The sequence below is a fragment of the Chiloscyllium plagiosum genome, chromosome 50 (assembly GCF_004010195.1).
Source record: "Chiloscyllium plagiosum isolate BGI_BamShark_2017 chromosome 50, ASM401019v2, whole genome shotgun sequence".
NCBI lineage: Eukaryota > Metazoa > Chordata > Chondrichthyes > Orectolobiformes > Hemiscylliidae > Chiloscyllium > Chiloscyllium plagiosum.
Window position 1 is genome coordinate 6,091,528 of NC_057759.1, and position 21,612 is coordinate 6,113,139.

At 42.0% G+C, this 21,612-nt stretch overlaps 2 protein-coding genes across 2 annotated transcripts; both read left to right on the forward strand.

The window, feature by feature from the left end:
• The first annotated feature begins 6,838 nt into the window (after positions 1-6,838).
• LOC122544599 (late histone H2B.L4-like) lies at positions 6,839-7,269 on the forward strand. Its single transcript, XM_043683918.1, has one exon. It carries the CDS (start codon positions 6,874-6,876, stop codon positions 7,252-7,254), a length of 381 nt encoding a protein of 126 aa, XP_043539853.1. The 5' UTR covers positions 6,839-6,873; the 3' UTR covers positions 7,255-7,269.
• A 462-nt stretch (positions 7,270-7,731) lies between these two features.
• LOC122544505 (histone H2A, sperm-like) lies at positions 7,732-9,929 on the forward strand. The gene is made up of 2 exons (XM_043683741.1): positions 7,732-7,743; positions 8,317-9,929. The coding sequence occupies exons 1-2, from the start codon at positions 7,732-7,734 to the stop codon at positions 8,809-8,811; spliced, it is 507 nt and encodes a 168-aa protein (XP_043539676.1). The 3' UTR covers positions 8,812-9,929.
• The last annotated feature ends 11,683 nt before the right edge of the window (positions 9,930-21,612 follow it).

The following is a 21,612-nucleotide window of genomic DNA, read 5'->3' on the forward strand; positions in this document are numbered from 1 at the left end:
ACACACACACACACACTCTCTCTCTCGTTCGCTCTCTGACTTACGATGAGTTTCAAAAACATACACCACCCTGACACACATTACAATGTCTAACAGCCATGCAGTTACATTGACATTACAAGTAACACAAAATGTTAGGTTCAAAATGCTTTCTATCCACAGATCCTTTGTCAGAGAGTCCTATAGCACAGTCAGGTCGTTTGAAACTTTTGAATTTGCACTGATCAGAAACAATCAGCTAACAATTTTCATCCTGATCAGCCAGCATCCAATTGCATAAATGGATCATTGTAGCAGAGGAGCTTATCATCAACATAATTCTGCATTTCTTCATATTGCAGTAGAAGATTTTGTTTTGTCAGATTCAATCCAACCAGAAACTCTCTTTTTTTTTCAGATAATTATGTACTTTGTAAAAAATTGCAACAATTTTGAAAGAAGAGCTCTGCATTCCTCCTCCCCCTCCCCCGGATGCAACACAAAAAAGTGTGAAATCTGGCTGCAATTTTCATAATGTATCAGTGAAATCTAATAACCACCCTTCAAAGCAGAGGAGAAAAGGGACAAAAAAGCCAAAATTGGTAGGTTTGTAGAAGTGCACATTTTATCTTCAAGCAGAGTTGAACACTGCTTTTGTTCAATAAATTGAATTTAGTAGTTTACATATTCCGCACTTCATGACAAAAAAATAAAAGTCCTTGTCCTTTCCTCCTCCCTACCTCTAGAGCAACGCAAAAGTACTGGTAATGGTGCATCATCACACTACAGAGCAGGGGAATGTTCTGTCTACATCAGAAAATAGAAGTGAATTAGCCAATTGTCTTTTCTGTACAAGGAACATTGTGGTCAGTCAGCTCCAATGCAGCTGAATTGTTCACCACCGTTTCTCTACGGTGGTGAACAGTTTACGATTCAGTTTACATTGATTGTTACTTCAGCAGTGTTCAGAAAAGTACATCTCTATGCACTGAAACAAAAATTGATGGCATTCTGAAGACCAACATTTTATATCATGACTCTGTTAGATTCTGCACTATCCAAGATACAAAAGGTTCATTGTGTTTCCTACCTTGACGGTGAAGAGCAGCACAGAATCCTTTCTGTTGCAGTGTGTTATGTTTTCGCTTGCACATGATTCCTACAGGCACTAACAATTAAAGAACTTCGGCTGTTTCCCATTCACTACAGGAGACACACACACACACACCTCTTCCGGGAACTATCATGGATAGATTCATGACACTCAGATGTTCATATGATAGAAAGTGACACACACTCTCATATTTTCATTGCACATACCAACAGGAACGGTTTGACAACTACACTTCCATATTCAGATATCAGAAAGTATCAGACACAGATGAATAATTGTACTCAAATGTTCATCCAATCAGAAACTGGTATTTCAGATCAATACTCAAACTCAATTACTGTCAGGTAGAGACTGAAGGTCGCAGAGATTTAAAAAAACTGACAGGTATGTTATGATAACTAAAATTTCATATTTGGAAAGTGGCACGGACAGATTGGTAAATACACTCACATTTTTACACAATAGTAACTGTCCGAGAAAGATTAAAAAGTGCACTCCCATATTCACAATGCAGAAACTGACAGGAACAAGTTGATAATATTCCCATTTCACAGAACATGAACTGAAAGGTACAGTTTGATAACCATTCACAGAACAAAGTCTCACAGCCAAATATTGACACTCACACTTTTACACCTAGCAGAAATTGACAGACACAGATTGATAACTAAACTCACATTCACACAGCAGAAACTGAGAGGGTAGATTTATAACAACAGTCACCCACTTGAATTGCAATAACTGACAGGAACACATTAATTACAATGTTTACATGATCATGTGACAAGAATGGATCAGTCGATAAATGAATTTTCGTATTCACAATGCCGGAAATAAGAGATGGAGACTCTGTGATGGTACTGTGGATTTAAGAGGTTTATTTTGTCCTTTTGTTCTTGATGAGCAAATTTAAGCCAGAGAATCCGAGCCATGAGAGCAAACAATTTGAGGCCTATTGGGTATCTTTACAGAAAGCTGAAGACTCATCAACAGAAATACTTCATGTTTGAGAAGGAGACCTTGAGTGTGTTATTTCTGGAGAAATTTAACAACCAAAATTACAGACCGTTTAGATGAAGCCTATTTATCGCAGTCATTCAATTTGCAAATTAAATACAAGGCAGGACGAGAGAACCTGTTTACCAAGGTGTTGTCGTGACTTTGATGAAATAAGATGGAAGCGTTTCACAGCAGGATATATTGGACTGTCATAGTGAGTATTTGCATGCTTAGAGTCAACAAAATGTATATGTATTGTGTACTAATAGTGTACGGCTAAACAATTTTTAAAAATTAGGCCATCCCTATATATTGATGGGTTCTTTTTAAGAGGGGTGGATGGTTTGATGATATTGTGGCTTTAAGATATTTCTTTTGTCCTTTCTTTCTTGTTGAGGAGAGATTTTATTGCAGACGTGTGGAGAAGTCTACCAGAGACACTAGAGTAAACAGTTTGAGACTCTTTTTAAAGTTGGAACAACAGAAGCAACCTGAATGGGTGTGGTCAAGCTTTCACAGAATGACATTTTTAGTTTTGGCTTTCAGCAAAACGGTTGGTGTCTTGAAGACAGGAAAGCTAGTTTTCCCCTCTCAGTTACAGTCAGAAGCTGCAGATTCTCTTTCTGCTACTGGAGTCAGATGTGAGACTATCTCGTTTATTGAATTTGCCTTTTGCCAAAGATGTTTATGGGAATATTACTGTATTGGAACAGTTAAATAGGAAGAGTTACTGTATACATTATTCTGTTAGGTATTCCAATAGAGTTCAGTTGTTCCAATTCCTTCTTTATCGTGTTGTATGTTGACTATTGTGGACATGACAAAATACACCTTTTAAAACAACACTATCACTCTCAATGATTGCTACACTCATATTCACATAACTGAAACGGACTATTAAGATAGATAACTACACTGCCATATTTGCACAACATTAGTGCTAGACTGGGCTGTAATGTAATGAGGGGTACGTCAGGTTCCAAGCAATCAATTGTAATAGGGGTCTCTCTACTCAGAGGCACAGACAGACATTTCTGCAGCCAGCAGCGAAAAATCAGAATGGTGTATTGTCTCCAATGGTGCCAGAATAAAGGATATCGCAAGGAGGGTGCAGAATATTCTCAAAGGGAAGAGGGACTAGCAGGAAGTGAGTGCACACATCAGAACTAATAACATAGGAAGGGAAAGGATGAGATTCTGAAGGGATAATATAGAAAGTTAGGCAGGAATTTAAGATGGAGGTCCTCGAGGGTATCTGGATAACTTCCATTGCTCTGAGCTAGTGAGAGTAGGGATTGGTTGATAGAGCAGATGAATGTGTGATTGAGGAGCTGGTATAAAGGAGATGGATTCACATTTTAGGATCATTGGAATCTCTTGTAGGATAGAAGTGACCTGTACAAGAAGGACAGATTTCACCTGAATTGGAAATGAACTAATATAATGGTAGGGAGATTTGCTAGAGCTGCTTGGAAGGATTTAAACTAGTAAGGTGGGGGACCCGGGGAAAAAGTGAGGAAAGAGATCAATGTGAGACTGGTATAGCTGGGAAAAGGAGTGAGTCAAACAGTCAGGGCAGGCAGGAACAAGACAGAGAATAAGGTAGGACTGAAGTGTTCCCCAACTGTGACTCGGCCAACATTGTCTATCTCATACGCTGCAGGCAAGGATACCCCGAGGATAGGTATATTGGTGAGACTGAGCAGACAATACGACAATGGATGACGGACACTGCACAAAAGGGCAAGGGTGTTCCCTTCCAGTCGGGGAACACTTCATCTGTCCAAGATATTCGGCCTAGGCCTTTCGGGTGACTATCCTCCAAGGCGGACTTCGGGACAACCAACAATGCAAAATGGCCGAGCAGAGGCTGATAGCCCAGTTTGGTAGCCATGAGGATGGACTTAAGTGGGACCTTGGGTTCATGTCACGCTACAGGTGACCCCAATGTGCTATACACTCTGTCACAGACACAGACACACACACACTCCTACATATTCTCACACTAACATAGACCCTCTCTCATCTACAAGTTCAATCTCATATGTACACACATACATCCCCCACACTCACCCACGCATGCACCCTCTCACAGGGTTATATCCCATCACACCTACACACTACTTTACTAAGCTTACACACACTCTTTCTCTTTGTCTGTCTGTCTGTCTCTCTCTTTCTTTATTTATTTCTGCCTGTCTGTCTCTCATTCTCTGTCTCTCGTTCTCTGTCTCTCGTTCCTTGTCTCTTGTTCTCTGTCTCCCCCTCCCTCTGTCTCCGTCTCCCTCTGTGTCTGTCTCTCTGTCTGCCAAGTACACACATATAAGTTTATGCGGTGAATCTGTATTTGCAGAATTTTATTTTGTTCAAAAATGCATAACCTACAGTCAATCCATGTAAGATTCTGTAAATCCCACTTTACAAATAGAACCAGTCTGACTCCGGATCAGGACACAAACAAACTTTAACCTCACACCTTGAAAGCATTGCCTGGGTTGAGATGACACATTTTCTTAGAACACCTGAAGTTATCTTGAGAATGTGACTATGACTTAAAAGGAATTCTGAGGTTTACATATTAAACAGCCAAAACTAGAAAGCCATTTTAAAAGATGAAACACTTAATCTCAGATTGTTTAATATATATCAGCCGCACGATGCTGTAATCTTTTGCTATAAATTCTGTATTTTATGGTTTTGCGTCACAACCACCTGATGAAGAAGCGGCACTATGAAAGCTAGTCCTGGTCGCTTACTCGACCAAACCTCCCGCTGCATGTCAGCGTGCCGTCCTGCAGTATATCCAACTGGCAGCAATTGCTATGTCACACACCTCCTTCTGGAATGTGCCTATGCAGAGGAAGTCTGGAGAGGAATGCAGTGGTGTTTGTCAAGGTTCGTCCCGAGCAGCGCCGTGACGCGGGACTCCGTGCTCTACGGCCTGTTCCCCGGGACGCACACCGAGACGAACATCAACTGTGCCTGGAGGATCATCAACTCGGTGAAGGACGCTCTCTGGGCGGTCCGAAACCTGTTGATCTTCCAGCTGAAGGAGTTGACCCCGACTGAGTGTTGCAGACTGGCACATTCCAAGGTCCAGGACTACGTGTTGAGGGACGCGCTGAAGCTTGGGGCAGCTGCCGCCAAGGCGCGGTGGGGAAAGACCACCGTCTAACATCTGCCTGCCTAAGAAGAACAGGGGGCCCACGCAGTCATTTGGGCTCCACTGGCGCCTCAGCTCAATGTAATCGCACCAACCTGTGAATAGGAATGATTACCCTGTTTCGATACGCAAAGAAATGGAATGTTTACAGAATGATGACATGTCCCATTGTATAGATTAAATATATATGAATAAAGTATATTTTTGAAATAAAAGAAAACTGGCAGCAATTACTGTTGCCTACCCTGATCGACCGGATTCGCCTAACCCGGTCGCCCAGAACCCCGGTTCCCCGCATATACCGCAGCGCGTCCTGTCCTGCAGCGATTCCCCAGATATATCCAACTGGCAGGAATTACTGTTGCCTACCGGATTCGCCTACCCCGGTCGCCCAGAACCTCGGTTCCCCGGACATATCCGACTGGCAGCAGTAATTACCGCTGCCGACCCTGGTCGACCGGATTCACCTAACTCAGTCGCCCAGAACCCCGGTTCCCCGGATATATCCGACTGGCAGCAAATATCGCTGCCTACCCCTTTCTTACCCAGGTCTTGTGCACACAAGAGTCGCCCGACCGAACCCGCCCCGTCTGCCCATCTTGTTTCCAGGGTCTCTCAGTCCGGATCAAGCTCGCCCGAGCCGCTGTGGCAAGGAGGGAAACTAGAGACCGCCGAAATCAGCGAGGTGCATCTTCTCCGTTTTCCCAAAAATGCCGAGCGACTGGAGCTTGGGATCCTGGATCCTGGAACGAACCCCCAAATTTGTTAGAAATAAATTTAATAAAATTTAGACGAGACCACCAAAACTGGAAACAAGACAATTTATTCTACGATCTTGCAAGAAAGGGCATCAAATGCAGAAGCAATTGAGCAATGAACGTTCAAACTAGTACACAGTTATACTTTTGAGCTGCGTGAGGTCACCTCTCCTGACTCTTACATTACCCAATCCTTCTTATTATATTCTACCACTACCCAGCTGCGCTCCACCCTTATTGCCCCCTTTTCTCCAAGTTGGCAACCTTTTCCTCTGTAAGTGCTGACATAAGGCTAAACTTGATGTTCTTTTACTTTGTTTGTAACATCTTCCATTGTTCATAGGTACATTCCATTCTTGAACATAGGTTTTAACAATGTATCTTTTCATGCTTGGTTTATGCGTTTCAGCTGTCTTAGCTATTTTGCTGAGACTATTATTTAAAAGAATTATTTGCTTTAATAATTCTGCACTAAAGTTAGTATTTAATTATCCACAATTATTCATTAAAGATAAAGATACATTTCCCTAATGCTTGCCTAGCTGATATTTTTCCTTGTACCCCTTTTCTGCACATACACACTCTTGCTTTTCTATATCTGCAAAACAACACACTTCCCCATTTCTTACATTCCAAATAAACCTGTTGGACTATAACCTGGTGTTGTGTGAGTTTTAATTCTGAAGATTCACATTGAGTCCCTACCTAACCATTCACAGTGAGGTTAACATTCCTGCAAACTACCCAATCAGGAGCCAGGCTTTCCCCCATCCTTTATTAGCATTGTGACGCCTTCACTGTATCAAAACCGAGCTACGAGCCCACTTTCCCTTATTCTGTTTCTGACATTGAGCGGGACGATGGCAGAGGAAAAGAAAGCGCAGCAACCCTCCAAGAAGGGCGCTAAGAAAGCGGTGAAGAGGGCGCCAGCGAAGGGCGGCAAGAAGAGGAGGCGGTCCAGGAGAGAAAGTTACTCCATCTACATCTACAAAGTGATGAAGCAGGTCCACCCCGACACCGGCATCTCCTCCAAGGCCATGAGCATCATGAACTCGTTCGTCAACGATATTTTCGAGCGCATCGCGGGGGAGGCTTCCCGCCTGGCCCATTACAACAAGCGCAGCACCATCAGCTCCCGGGAGATCCAGACCGCCGTGCGGCTGCTGCTGCCCGGGGAGCTGGCCAAGCACGCCGTGTCGGAGGGTACGAAGGCGGTGACCAAGTACACCAGCTCCAAGTGAATGTGCACTGAAACATGTCCATTGCACTGAAACAAACACATCCACAACCCAAAGGCTCTTTTAAGAGCCACCTACAACTTCCCTGAAACGGCTGAACCATTATGTTTCTGGGTATGTACAATTAATGTCTGCGACAGTTGTGTTTATAAATGTTCTGTAAGTTGAGTGATCGCTGATCCTGTGCGCGCCTTATTCTCTGACGCAGTCGTGTATATCCTGTACCCACTGCCTGGGGACAGAGATCACGTTAAATGCCGCTGAGTCATTTTTCAGTTGATTGTATGTGCCTGTGTTACTCGATCAGGTCGGGAACTGTAAGCTCTGGTGGTGGGTTGGGGGACGGTCGCATGATCTTTGAGTTTCAACCCTAGCAACAAAAGTGCCCCAGTACCCGCCGGCAATCAAAATAAACGTTTCCCTTCGAGTTCTATTTTACTTTATTTTTCATTTCCAAATCCACGCACAAATATTGTCCGGATGCTGATTGTGGTAAATGAGGCTTTTTGCTGTTGGTGAGAGATATTCAAAATGAGCCGAAATAAAACTAGAACGCCTACAGAAGTGGCACAGTAAATGTGGAACTTTTACTGATCTATTAACGTGTGCTGTAGGGAATGCAACGTTAAAATATTCTCGAAAGACTGCGTTCGCTCTTGATCCGCTCATTCGGGAGAACGTAATCTCATGTTTTATCAGTAATTCGGGGTGCTGTTGCAATGTGAAATAAATTATTAGTTCCCGAGTGCAGGGTTTCGCGCCTTTTCTGTTTAATGTACAGAAAATTCCATTCGCGATCAGAAATGGGCAGATTCAAGTAGGCTTGGGTATGAGGTAAAGGGAGATAATGTTAAGTGTACACGTTTATTGTTGAAGTAAATTAACTCGAGTGTTTGTGCATTCCTCAGTACAAAACTACCTCCTTGTCCGTACATATTGGCGGGCTTTTCAAATTGAAAATAAGTAGTTGATGATTTGGCGCCGGTACTTTCCGGCCTCCTCCCCGTGCCCCCTCCGGATTGGGGAATGAGGCAGATATCTGATTGGGAATTGAAACAACATTAGGAGGGGCTGAACAATGGGACCAATCAGAAACGGCCGCCCCACCATTCCGCCCGAAGGTATAAGAGGCCGCGATGGGTGGGGGAGGGAATTATAGTATTCTCTGAAAGTGCTTATGACTGCGTCTGGAAGAGGAAAGGTCACTGCAAGGCGAAGTCTCGGTCGTCCCGGGCTGGCCTGCAGTTCCCGGTGGGCCGTGTTCACAGGCTCCTGAGAAAGGGTAACTATGCTGAGCGTGTGGGTGCCGGAGCGCCGGTCTATCTGGCTGCGGTGCTGGAGTATCTGACGGCTGAAATCCTGGAGCTGGCCGGCAACGCGGCCTGGGACAACAAGAAGACCCGCATCATCCCCAGACACCTTCAGCTGGCCGTGCGCAACGACGAGGAGCTCAACAAGCTGCTGGGAGGGGTGACCATCGCTCAGGGCGGGGTGCTGCCTAATATCCAGGCCGTGTTGCTGCCCAAGAAAACCACCGCTGCGGGAGCCACTAAAAAGTGAAGCGACCATTCTTGAATCAAACAACCCAAAGGCTCTTTTAAGAGTTACTCACAGCATCTGTGGAAGGAGCCCTCCCTTCCATCGGATTGAATTACCTTCCTGTGGTCACTTGTCTTGAATGATCGTCCTATAGATGCATTACTCAGTCCATGTACTCGCTCGCATGATGAAGGGCTTTTGCCTGAACTGCTGTGCTCTTTCCAGCACCACTAATCCGAAATCTGGTTTCCTGCATCTGCAGTGATTGTTTTTACCTGTATTTAGGAAGAACTGAATTGCCCCCGTGCTCCCTCGCTGACCGTCTGTATTTTATTCTCTGATGTGTTCGTGTGTAAGATCCTTTGCCTGGCCGTAGAGAGGGAGCATAATAGAAGCCACAGTCATTTTCACCTTCTTCCAGTTGTTTCAGTTCTTTAATAGTCAACCAGTTCTGTAGCAACACGCCCCCATGGGGTATGAGCCCGAGTTTGATCTCCGGCAAACAGAACAAGTGCCCTATCTTTGAATTCCATGGATAGATACATTATACGCTTTTTAAATTTCAGAATACCGATGGTGTTGTCTCATTGCAGAAGGCTCTGAAAGAGGAGTTCTGCTGTCAAAGCTTTCAAAATGGAGAGATCAAACCAGAGCAGTTGCCTCACTGTAAGAGTCAGTCAAGCAGCATAGATACAGTCCAACCAGTCCATACTCACTATAATCTCAAACTAGACTAGTTCCAATTGCCTGTTCTTGTCCCATAACCCTTTGAAACTTTCCTTATCATGTACTTATCCAAATGTCTTTTAAATATTGTGACTGTATCGACGTCTATCACCTGCTTTGGAAGTTAATTCCACACAAACCACATCAGCATTTCACCGTAGTGACAGATGATACAAATATTTCTGAAACCGGCACCTCAATTTCCTGCTTAACTTCGCACAATGTCCTGGGATGTGCTAGATCAGATCTGAGATTTATCCAATTCTGTCTTTGAAGACCTCCAGCATTCCTCTTTGTAATGTGAACTGTTTTCAAAACATCAATATTTATTTCCCTAAGTTTACTAGCTTCCCAGTTTTAAAAAACTGATGTAACTTATTCATTTTGAGCTTGTCCCATCTTCTGAGATTCAATAGAACGGCAGGGGTGAACTCGATCTACTTATTACCAAATGGCCCATGTCTCCTCACAAAAAATAGCTGACAAACAAAAAAAGGCAACCTGCCTTAGAATTAAAACACAAGAATGGCTGAAAGGAGATAATTGAGATTAACAGTCTGTCCCAACCTTAAAGTAAAGAAAATGATACCTTTGAACAAATCTACGCCAAAACCAGTTGCCTTGTGTAGCAACCATCCTAGATTAGAACATGTCCACAAGCCAAACAAGGGAACATTCTCAGCTTACTAATGAAAGAGTGACTATGCAACCCGAGGAATAAATACCAGATGCAAAACATAACCTACTGAATTCCCTAAATAGCTACCAGATCAACAATTAGCTATTGCATGGTAAACAGTAGTTTCTTCATTCAATTGCAATATTAAGCAACAATTTCTAGTTAGAGATTTATGTAACCAAAATGTTTATGCCTATGTGTGAAGGTTAGTAAGTTTTCAGAAGTACCCTCATTCATCCTGGACAAAATAGATTATTCACAGCCATTAATTACAGTGTACTAAGGGTAGAAATAGCTGTCCCTAAACTTAACGAACCAGAACAAAAAGCGTCATTACAAATCTTACAGCAACTGGTTAAAACTAAATGCCTTTGGCATTTTTATACACATAATTAGGACAATGGTAAATATAAGAGGAAAAACTGAATTTGATAAAGACAGCACGTGGGATATGATAAATAATGGAATTCAAACTCTCCGTATAAAACCAGCCCGAGAGGCCTGAAGGAATCTAGTAATTAAGTTTGGAATGTGAATGACTAGGATGCATAGAATGATCCCAAGGATTAGCGATTATAGTGTGTTCAACACCATGAGATCATGGGAAGCCTAGGCCTGCTAAAGAAATGACCATCATTAATTATGTGTCTTATAAGATTGGGTTTATAAAGTAAGAGGGAGGAACCTAGTGATCATGGTGCATGTCATTGTTGACAGTGCATAAAATACTGTTTTTTATTATAAATTCAGAGTGTGTCATTGGTCTCTCTTCCAAGGCTGGCCTCTGGGGAGGGTCCTTTGGCCCTCTCCCTGCTTTAACTGAGTTTTGCATGAATAAACGTCAACTTTCCTGCCTCCTGAGTTTACATTCCCTTTTCAGGGGAAAAGGCTCCCACAACAACAACTACCTCTTGGATCTTTAATGTGTCCTACTCTCTCTTTCTAGTCACTAATTTGCTTTGAATGAACTTGTAGAATCCCTTTGAATTATGTTTAACCATATCTGCCAAGGCTATCTCATAACACCACCACCCCCCCCTCCCCACCCCCTTGTCCTTCCTGATCTCCCTCTTAAGAATGCCCCTACATTTTTCATGCTGATCAGAGATTCATTTGAACCCAGTTGTCCATATCTAAGATATGCTTTACTTGAAGTCTCAAATAAAACATCAATTTTGCTGCTCCTCCAATGCTGCCTGACCTGCTGTGCCTTTCCAGCTTCACTTCTTATCAACTCTGACTTCCAGCTTCTGCTGTGCTTTTTAAAAACCTTACATTTATCCACATTATATTGCATCTGACTTGCATTTGCCCATTGACTACACCTCATCACAATCACATCTCACCACTCAAAGCAGTTTTATGTCATCTGTCAATCTGGAGATATTACATTTATTTCCCTCATCTAAATCATGGTGAATATATAGTGAAGAGTTGGATTCCAGCACTAAGATTTTCCATGTCCCCGAGGCACTGATTGTCATTGGGAAAATGATCCACTTATTCCCTTTGTGTTTTCTCTCAGCCAACCAGTTTTTTTTTTTTAAAATCCATCTCAAAACCATGCTCTTTAGTTATTCTCAGGTGGGAACTTGCCAAAATCTTCTGAATGACCTCCATCTGTTTTTCCAGCAGAGAACAAAGAACATTATAAACACAGAAACAGACCCTTAAAATCCATGCTGACTCTGTTTGATTCTGATTTTGTTTTAACCCCAGACACTCTGCAATCTTTTTTCCCCGCAGGCTGAGTGGCCTATAATTCCCAGTTTATCTCTACCTTCCTTTTCAAATAGTTTATCTGGTTGTTTCCTCTTTACACATTTATAAATACTTTAACAGTTGTTCCTTTTTCACAACAATTGCAAGCTTACTCTTGTCATCATTTTCTCTTTCTACCTCAACATGCTCATCTTCTCGTTTGCTGAAATCTAAACTGTTCCCAGCCTTTAGGTCTGTCTATTTATTTTCTTCTCAATTAAAACGCCTGTTCTTGGAATCAAATACAGAACCCTAAACTTTCATAAAGTTTACAAAAAGTAATACTGAAGTTTTGTGAAATCTAAAATGAATAGCGTCCAAAGTCAGAGCAACTTCTATCTCAAAAGTTGAATGCAGCTGATGTAGGGGTACATCAGCTTGATCGAGGGTAATTTTCTCTCGAAGCCACACACCATAATAACTTGGAAATGCAATATATCATTCACTGTCGCTGGACCAAGACCCTTGAACTCTGTTCATGGCATTGTGGGCAGCACATGGACAATAGCTGTTCCAGAAGGTGGCTCACCACTGCATTCCCTAAGGGAAGGATAATAAATGTCGCTCAGCCAGCGTCATGCATGTTCCAGGAGTGAATCAGTAAAAATAGCTGGGGCCTCTCATCGTGGCATGAGACTTTAACAACTGTTAAAGTATTTATAAATGTGTAAAGAGGAAACAACCAGAACATAGCACAAGGTTTCTGTCTGCAGCATACCTGACACTAAAATTTGTCATCTACTATAAACTAAAACGAGTCCCAGTGATCCTATTGCACATCTCTCTGGTCCAGGTTTGATTTCTTCGGGCCTCCTGACTCAGAAATAGGGAATGACACTATGATGCAAGACTCTGCGAACAGTTACATTCTGTCTTCGTAAAAAAGTTCCACTTATTCTATCTGTCTGTCTTTCAACCAGGTGTTAGTATATGTGGATGAGGGTCAACAGGACCCTCACACTTAACATAAGATCAGACCTGATGTTATTGAATGGTGCGCACAGATGCGCCGAGTGGCAGCCAATTCCTTCGCTCCCTGATCAGATTGAGAGAGAACTGGAGGAAGGAGTTATTAACATGACCCGGGAATGAGCTCCATTGGAGCTTCATAAAGGGATGATGTCCCAGCTTGAAACCTTCTCTACCCTTCCTCCCACGGTCCCAGTTCTTTTGGTCAAACTGGGAGAACAGAAAATTGGGAAAATGACCAATTGATATTTGCCTCTGGGAATCAATGGGAAAACGTAGCGCTTGCGCAATGCCGCCCCAGCCGCAATGCAATCAGTACCTGACCATATGAGCGCATACGTGAGCCCCCACTCAGCGCTGCCATTGAGGAGCATTTACTCAGTGAGTGCAAGAGGTTTGTTTGAAACAGACCGCAATGGAGAGATCAGCGCCCAGGGAAGTGAGGGAACAGCAGGCTCCTTCCAGCAGCACATCGGGATGGGAGCCTGGGACACAGAGGGGGCTCCGAGACCGGGATTGATTCGGGGTGAGTTCAGGGAGAACCGGGGGCTGTTTGTAAGAGGCCGAGCGGAGCAGGAACTGGTCCCGGAACTTGGAGTGAGCGGGCTGGGGGGAAGAGAGAGGCCTTTCTCGGGCTGTGTGTGGGCCTGCTGAGGGAGGCAGAGCGGGAGGAAGCTGCTGTGGGACATTCTTGTGGTTTTTAATTCCCTAAATACGGATGGAAATTCATTGTTTGGCTTCTGTTTCCCGCTATTTGTTGCGAATAGACACTGAATTGTTGGGAAAAAAAGGAGTTATCTAAATGTGACAATAGTGCCCTTTGTTCTTCCTTCTACAATTAGTGTATTGGGAGCTGAATATTGAACTGGGTTATCATTCTACTTATGAAACTATGCAGATGTTGGTACCATAGTAAATTGTTTTAGAATTTTGTAAACAGAAAAACACTGGGAGGAGCTCAGTGCTAGAGCTTAGCCAGGCCTTGGTCTGTTCACCTTGCCCTGTTTCAAAACAAAGAATTATCATGATCATTACCTGAATGTGGCATTGATCAGTTGATGTCTTTCCCCTCAGCTGATGGTGATTTACAGGAGATATCTCTCTTGTCTTCCTCCAGGCAAATGATTGATGGACCAAGATAATGCACATTCCCTCAGTACAAAGACAAGTGTGACCAGCTGCTTCTAACAACTATCAGGTATGTTACTGTTGTCAGATTGGAGAACGTCCTTTCCTCTGTCTGAATGGATTGAGTCAGACACACATTGAGCTCCTTTTTCCAGAAGTACACTTTCAAGCCAAGAGTCAAACACAACTGATGAAATATAATTTTTTTTTATTTCTTCCTGTACTAAATGCACAACAGATCAGTTTCAATTAATGCCATTATGCATAGTCAATTATCATTTGCAATATCAGAAGAGGGATAGACTGTATCCTCTTATGACATATACATTCAGGAACTGCATTAACTTCACATGTAGTAAAAGCAATTTTAAAGTTACAATCAAGGTGAACAAGGATTTCTGAAGGAGATATTGAATGCAGATATAGAAAGAAATTTTGGCATTATCAGTAACTGAGAAGGACATTTTTTTTTTGATAAAAACAAGTCCTATGCAAAAGGTACAACAATTAAACTGTGTAAATTCCAGATGAATCTCTGAGCCAAAACCTGATGTAGAGAGAATGCTGACTACATGTATATACACATACAGACAACCACCATCTCCAACCTGCCCCACATGCATCTGTGCTTGCATGCATATGCACACACACCATTCTCTTTCAGCTACTGATTGATTTACAGTAGTTGCAAATTTGTACACCATCCTGAACTACACATTCCAACATCTAACAGTAATGAAAATCCATATACACCGCAACTAGCAGAAAACATTACATCAAACTGATTTCTACTCTCATGTCAAGTCAAAGAAATTTACAGCACAGAATAAGTCTCTTCAAATTATTAAATGTGACTAATCAAAGACAGTGCATAACAACATAACAGTTGACTGAGCTAACAATTCTAATCCGTTTCAACCAGCATTCCCTTTCTATAAAAATATCATGGCAGCAGAGAAGTTGTCATCCCCATGTGTATCGGAACGTGATTCTCCATTTCATTATTTTGTAGTTATTTTCTTTTTCTGTCCAGCAAGAGCATTTTTTAAAAATTATTCGATATGTATTTCAAAATTCGTTTTGACTTTCTATGAAGAACCCTTCATTATAGTACAAAAAAAGCAAGGAAGCAGGATATAGTTTTGTGGAGGAGTTATTGGAATTGGATCATTACCATTTAAAGCATTGCAGAATGAAAGAAAAAGCCAAAATTGGTCGGTTGGCAAGCTGCTCACTTTTTTTTTCCAACAAGAGTTGATATTTAAATTGTCAAATTCAAATTATTAAACTATTTAAGTATTCTTCACAGAATGGTGGAAAATAAAAGTCCTTTTCATTTCCCCCTCCCTAGCATAGAGCAACACAAGAGTCTGCTAATGGCTTGCACCAGCTCCTGTTCACATGAGTAAACAAAATAGAATTAGCCAATTTTCTTTCCTGTACAAGGAACACTGTGGTCAGTCAGCTGCAATGCAGTTGAAGTGTTCCCTTAGTTGCAAGTGGGTTCAGTTAATTCTGATTATTAATTCATTGGTTAAAATATGTCACTATGCAAAAATTAATAGCATCCTGAAAACCAGACTTTGCTATCCCCATTGTTCCCGTTAGACTTTGCACTATAGGAGTTACAAAAGCCCATTGCTTTCTACCATTGCTTCTGAAGAAAAGCCAGATGCTTTTCTGCTGCAATGTGATGCATGCTCACCTGTCCATGGATCCTCTCGGCACTAAAGATAATGAAAATTGGCTGTGGACATTATCAAACTAAATGTGCAGTGCCAGAGATTAACAGATATACAAACACAGCCACTTTCACTGACAGGAGTTGACTCCAGTGACAGTAGATAGTACCTCCTTCATGTTAAGTAGCAGAAGTTTAAACAATGAAGTACTCTTTGCAGTTCCTAAAAGGGACATATTTCAATTTGAATGACACTGAAGCACTGTGAAACACAATAACCAAGTATAAGGAGCTCATTGATATCTAGTATCAGAGAGTGAATGAAACCCATTCTCACACTGAGCCTGGTGCTGATGAACACACACTTTCTCCACACTCAAATTCTGGTTGAGGGACTGAGTAATGCAGAAGCATTTCCATACATTTTAATATATGAAACACTGATAAGGCATTAAACCCACCTCATAAAATGTATCAGATCATGACATGCAGAACTGGAAACAAGGCAATATTCAAAAAGTGTCAGTGTGATATAGACCAGTGCCACTCCTTTAAATTGATACAGATTGGCAAAAGCCCTTCATCTGTTTAAGAAGGGCGGTAAGGACCAGCCAGGGAACTATAGACCATTGAGCCTGACCTCAGTGGTGGGCAAGTTGTTGGAGGGAATCCTGAGGGACAGGCTGTACATGTAGTTGGAAAGGCAAGGACTGATTCGGGATAGCCAACACGCTTCGTGCATGGGAAATTATGTCTCCCAAACTTGATTGAGTTTTTGAGCAAGTAACAAAGAGGATTGATGAGGGCAGAGCAGTGGATGTGATCTATATGAACTTCAGTAAGGCTTTCGACAAGGTTCCCCATGGGAGACTGATTAGCAAGGTTAGATCTCATGGAATACAGGGAGAACTAGCCATTTGGATACAGAACTGGCTCAAAAGTAGAAGACAGAGAATGGTGGTGGAGGGTTGTTTCTCAGACTGGAGGCCTGTGACCAGTGGAGTGCCACAATATTGGTGCTGGGTCCTCTACTTTTTGTCATTTACATAAATGATTTGGATGTGAGCATAAGAGGTACAGTTAGTAAGTTTGCAGGTGACACCAAAATTGGAGGTGTAGTGGACAGCGAAGACGGTTACCTCAGATTACAACAGGATCTTGACCAGATAGGCCAATGAGCTGAGAAGTGGCAGATGGAGTTTAATTCAAGTAAATTCGAGGTGCTGCATTTTGGGAAAGCAAATCTTAGCAGGACTTATAGACTTAATGGCAAGGTCCTAGGGAGTATTGCTGAACAAAGTGAACTTGGAGTGCAGGTCATAGCTCCTTGAAAATGGAATTGCAGGTAGATAGGATAGTGAAGAAGGCATTTGGTATGCTTTCCTTTATTAGTCAGAGTATTGAGTACAGGAGTTGGGAGGTCATGTTGTGGCTGTACAGGACATTGGTTAGGCCACTGTTGGAATATTGTGTGCAATTCTGGTCTCCTTTCTATTGGAAAGATGTTGTGAAACTTGAAAGGTTCAGAAAAGATTTACAAAGATGTTGCCAGGGTTGGAGAATTTGAGCTATAGGGAGAGGCTGAACAGGCTGGGGCTGTTTTCCCTGGTGTGTTGGAGGTTTACAAATTATGAGAGGCATGGATAGGGTAAATAGGCGAAGTCTTTTCCCTGGGGTGGGGTGTCTGTTCCCATGCTGTATATCTCTATGACTCTAAGTACAGAATAATAACCGTACTCCCACATTCACATTGCTGAAACTGATGGATATAGTTTGATTAATACATCCATATTCACAGAACATAATCTGATGTGTACTGATCAATAACTGTATTTACATACTGACAGGGTCGGATTCGTACCTGTACTCTCATATTGACCTATTAGTGTTACGACACAGTGGTAATTCCCTCTACTAATTAAACCAAACACATAGAAAAGCTCACCTCACCTAATAATCTGTTAAAATATGAGTGTCAGACAACAACCCAAATTCCAGTTTTTAACAAGAGCATCAATTATATTCTTTAATGCTGAAAGTGAACATTAACAACAATTATTTACAACTCTAAGCCTCCTTTTGCTTGAAGATTTGTTATCTACTCTTTAACAATATGCTGATTCAATAAACCCCCTATTAAATTTACAGCAACTTAATTTTCAAAACCAGACAGTGGCTGTCATCCCCAGTGTCGATCTTCCTCTGTAGATCTCCCAGGGTCATCTTCGGTCTTCGGCTGCAAAGATGTTTCATATGAAAATGGTACCTTTGATCGAGAGTGTTGTGAATAACAGTCTTTCAATGGAAGTATGTTCTTTTTTCTGGCCAATTGTCCAAAAGGTCTCCTTTTGTGTTAATACCCCAAACATCGGATCATCTCCTTAGTTTGATAATGTCAAAACAGTAAAATACAAATTCAATTGGATTTTAGCAGCTTGAGGCATAATTTAAATGGATTGGTTAAATGTGAAATACGAACTAAGGTATCTAGGTAACAGCCAAATGTTACATCTTTCAATTTTCCACCACACTCTGTGATTGCTAGTCATCACAAGACAGGTGTTTGCCAACTTTCAGCTTTCACTCTCTCTTAAAGGTACAGTACATACCTTCAACTTCATAACAATAGAAACAGATTGATCATGATGCTCAGGTGTCAAATAGCAAAATCTGACAGCAGTGTTTGGTATTTGCATTCTGATATTGATACAGCTAAAACTGACAGGTAGAGATCAATATGTACAAATCATATGGAAGAAACTGAAGGGCACAAATTGATGTGTGCATGTTTATAGTCAGGTAGCCAGAACTGACAGTTATAGATAAGTAAGCTCTCATATCCAGACATGCACTTGCATCAGGTAGTCCCATTTTCCAGATGTCTTTTAAATTTTGTAATTAACCCAGCATTCAACACTTACTCTGGCAGCTCATTCCATACACACACCACCTTAAACGTGAAGAGGTTGCCCCTTAGGTTCCTTTTAAATTTTTTCCCTTTCACATTACACCTATGCTCTCTAGTTTTGTACTCACCCACCCCAGGAAAAGACATTGTCTATTAATCCTATCCATGCCCCTCATGGTTTTATAAACCACTAGAAGGTCACCCTGCAGCCTCCATCGCTCTTGGGAAACAGCCTCTTTATTCAGCCTCTCCCTATATCTGAAATCCTCCAACCCTGGCAAGATCTTTGTAAATCTTTTCTGAACCCTTTCAAGTTTCACAGTATCACAGTATAGGAGGGAGACCAGAATTGCACGCAGTATTCCAAAAATGGCCTAACCAATGACCTGTACAGCTGCAACATGGCCTCTCAACTTCTACACTCAATGCTCTGACCAATAAAGGAAAGCATACCAAATGTTTCTTCACTATCCTATCTACCTGCGACTCCACTTTCATGGAACTATCAACCTGTATTCCAAGGTTTATTTCTTCAGCAACATTCCCCACAACCTTGCCATGAAGTTTATAAGTCTTCCTCTGATTTGCTTTTCCTAAATGCAGCACCTCACATTGATTTGAATTAAACTCTATCTGCCAGTCTTCAGCCCATTGGTCCATCTGATCCAGATCCTGTTGTACTCTGAAGTAACCTTCTTTGCTGTCCACTACACCTCCAATTTTGGTGCAATCTGCAAACCTACTAACTATACCTCCTGTGTTCACATCCAAATCATTTACATAAATGATGAAAAGCTGTGGACTCAGCACTGATCCTTGTAACACACCACTGGTCACAGGTCTCCGGTCTGAAAAGCAACCCTCCACCACCATCCGCTGTCTTCTACTCTTCAAGCCAGTTCTGTTTCCAAATGGCTAGTTCTTCTTGTATTCCATATGATCCAACCTTGCTAACCAGTCTACCATGAGGAACTTTGTCAAATGCCTTACTGAAGCTCATAAAGATCAAGTCTACAGGTCTGCCCTCATCAATCCTCTTTGTTACTCCTTCAAAAAACTCAATCAAATGAGTGAGATATGATTTGCCACACACACAACCATGTTGCCTGTCCCTAAACAGTCTTTGCCTTTCCAAATACATATAAATTCTGTCCCTCAGGATTCCCTGCAACAGCTTGCCCACCATCAATGTCAGGCTAACCAGCCTATAGTTCCCTGGCTTGACCTTGCCACCTTTCTTAAATCGTGGAACCACGTTAGCCACCTTCCAGTCTTCCAGCACCCCACCTGTGACTATCGATGATACAAATATCTCAGTAAGGGGCCCAGCAATCACTTCCCTAGTTTCCAACCGAGTTCTCGGATGCACCTGATCAGTTCCTGGGGAGTTACCATGTTTGCATTTTAAGTCATCCAACACCACCTCCTCAGTGATATGGACATTTTTCAAGATGTCACTATCCATTTCCCCACATTCTGTATTCTCCATGTGCTTCTCCACAATAAATACTGATGCAAATAGTCATTTCTTATCTCTCCCATCTCCTGCGGTTCCACACATAGGCTGCCTTGCAAATCTTTGAGGGGCCTCATTTTCACCCTAGTTATCCTTTTTTCCTGAATGTATTTCTAGAATTCCTTAGGATTCTCCTTAGCCCTATTTGCCAAAGATATCTCATGACCCCTTTTTACCTTCTTGATTTCCCTCTTAAGGATATGCCACTGCCTTTATACTTTTCTAAGGCTTCACTCTATCTTTGCTGTCTATACCTGACATATGCTCCCTTCATTTTCTTGACCAAAACTTGACCATCATCCAGCATTGCCTACACCTACCAGGCTTTCCTTTCACCCTCTCTGGATTCTTGTTCTCTCATTTTTGAAAGCTGCTTATTTTCCAGCTGTCCTTTTACCTGCGAATATCCGCCCCCAATGAACATTTGAAAGTTCTTGCATAATACTGTCAAGCCCATTGACATTGACACCATTTTCCAAGAGTGTTATTCTGAATGCTTGTCTGAAATGCACACTCGGGAATGACATTGAATCTACAGTTAATGACATTTTTTAAAATTAAAAGCAAGATGGGGAAAAAAGTCAGTCTGTAACATAATTTCAAAAACCATACATAACATCCATGTTAAATGTAGACATACGAGACATAAACAAAAGTCACCAATTTAAGGATGAAACACAGTTATTGAATTTATTAGTGATTGGGCAGGACAGAATTAATCCTTTGAACAGCTGTCACATTAAAAAATGTGAATTCCAAACACATTCTATGCCAAAGCCTGACAAATAAAACTGCAAATGACAGAAACCAGAAACAAAGTAATAATTGCTGGAAAAACTCAGCACATCTGGCAACATCTGTTGAGAGAAAGCAGAGTAAAAGCTTTGTGACCAGTGATTGTTGTTCAGAACTGAGTTTCTCCAGGAATTTCTGTCTTTGTGGTGGGGCCTTGGCGAGTGTTGCTGAACAGAGACCGAGGGGTGCAGCTGCATATTTCCTTGAAAGTAGAGTCACAAGGAGGCATTTGGCATGCTTGCCTTCATTGGTCAGAACATTGAGTGTAGAAGTTGGGATGTCATGTGGTGGATGTACAGGACATTGGTGAGGCCACTTTTGGAGTTTGTACAGTTCTCATCAACCTGCTACAGGAAGGATGTTGTTAAACCTGAGATGGTGCAGAAAAGATTTACAAGGATATTATAGAGATATAGAGTCGTACAGCAGAGAATCAGGCTCTTCAGCCCACCATGTCCAGCAAGGAGGGGACATGAAAGGTCCTTAGTTGGTAGGATTAGGGAAAACCCTAAGGCTTTCTATAGGTATGTTAGGAATAAAAAATTGCCTAGGGTAGGAATAGGTCCAGTCAAGGATAGTAGTGGGAAGTTGCGTGTGGAGGCTGAAGAGATTGGGGAGACACTGAATGAATACTTTTCTTCAGTATTCAATCAGGAACA

Coding starts and splice junctions, on each gene's coding strand:
- LOC122544599 (XM_043683918.1), top strand. CDS start 6,874: ATGGCAGAGGAAAAGAAAGCGCAGCAACCCTCCAAGAAGGGCGCTAAG.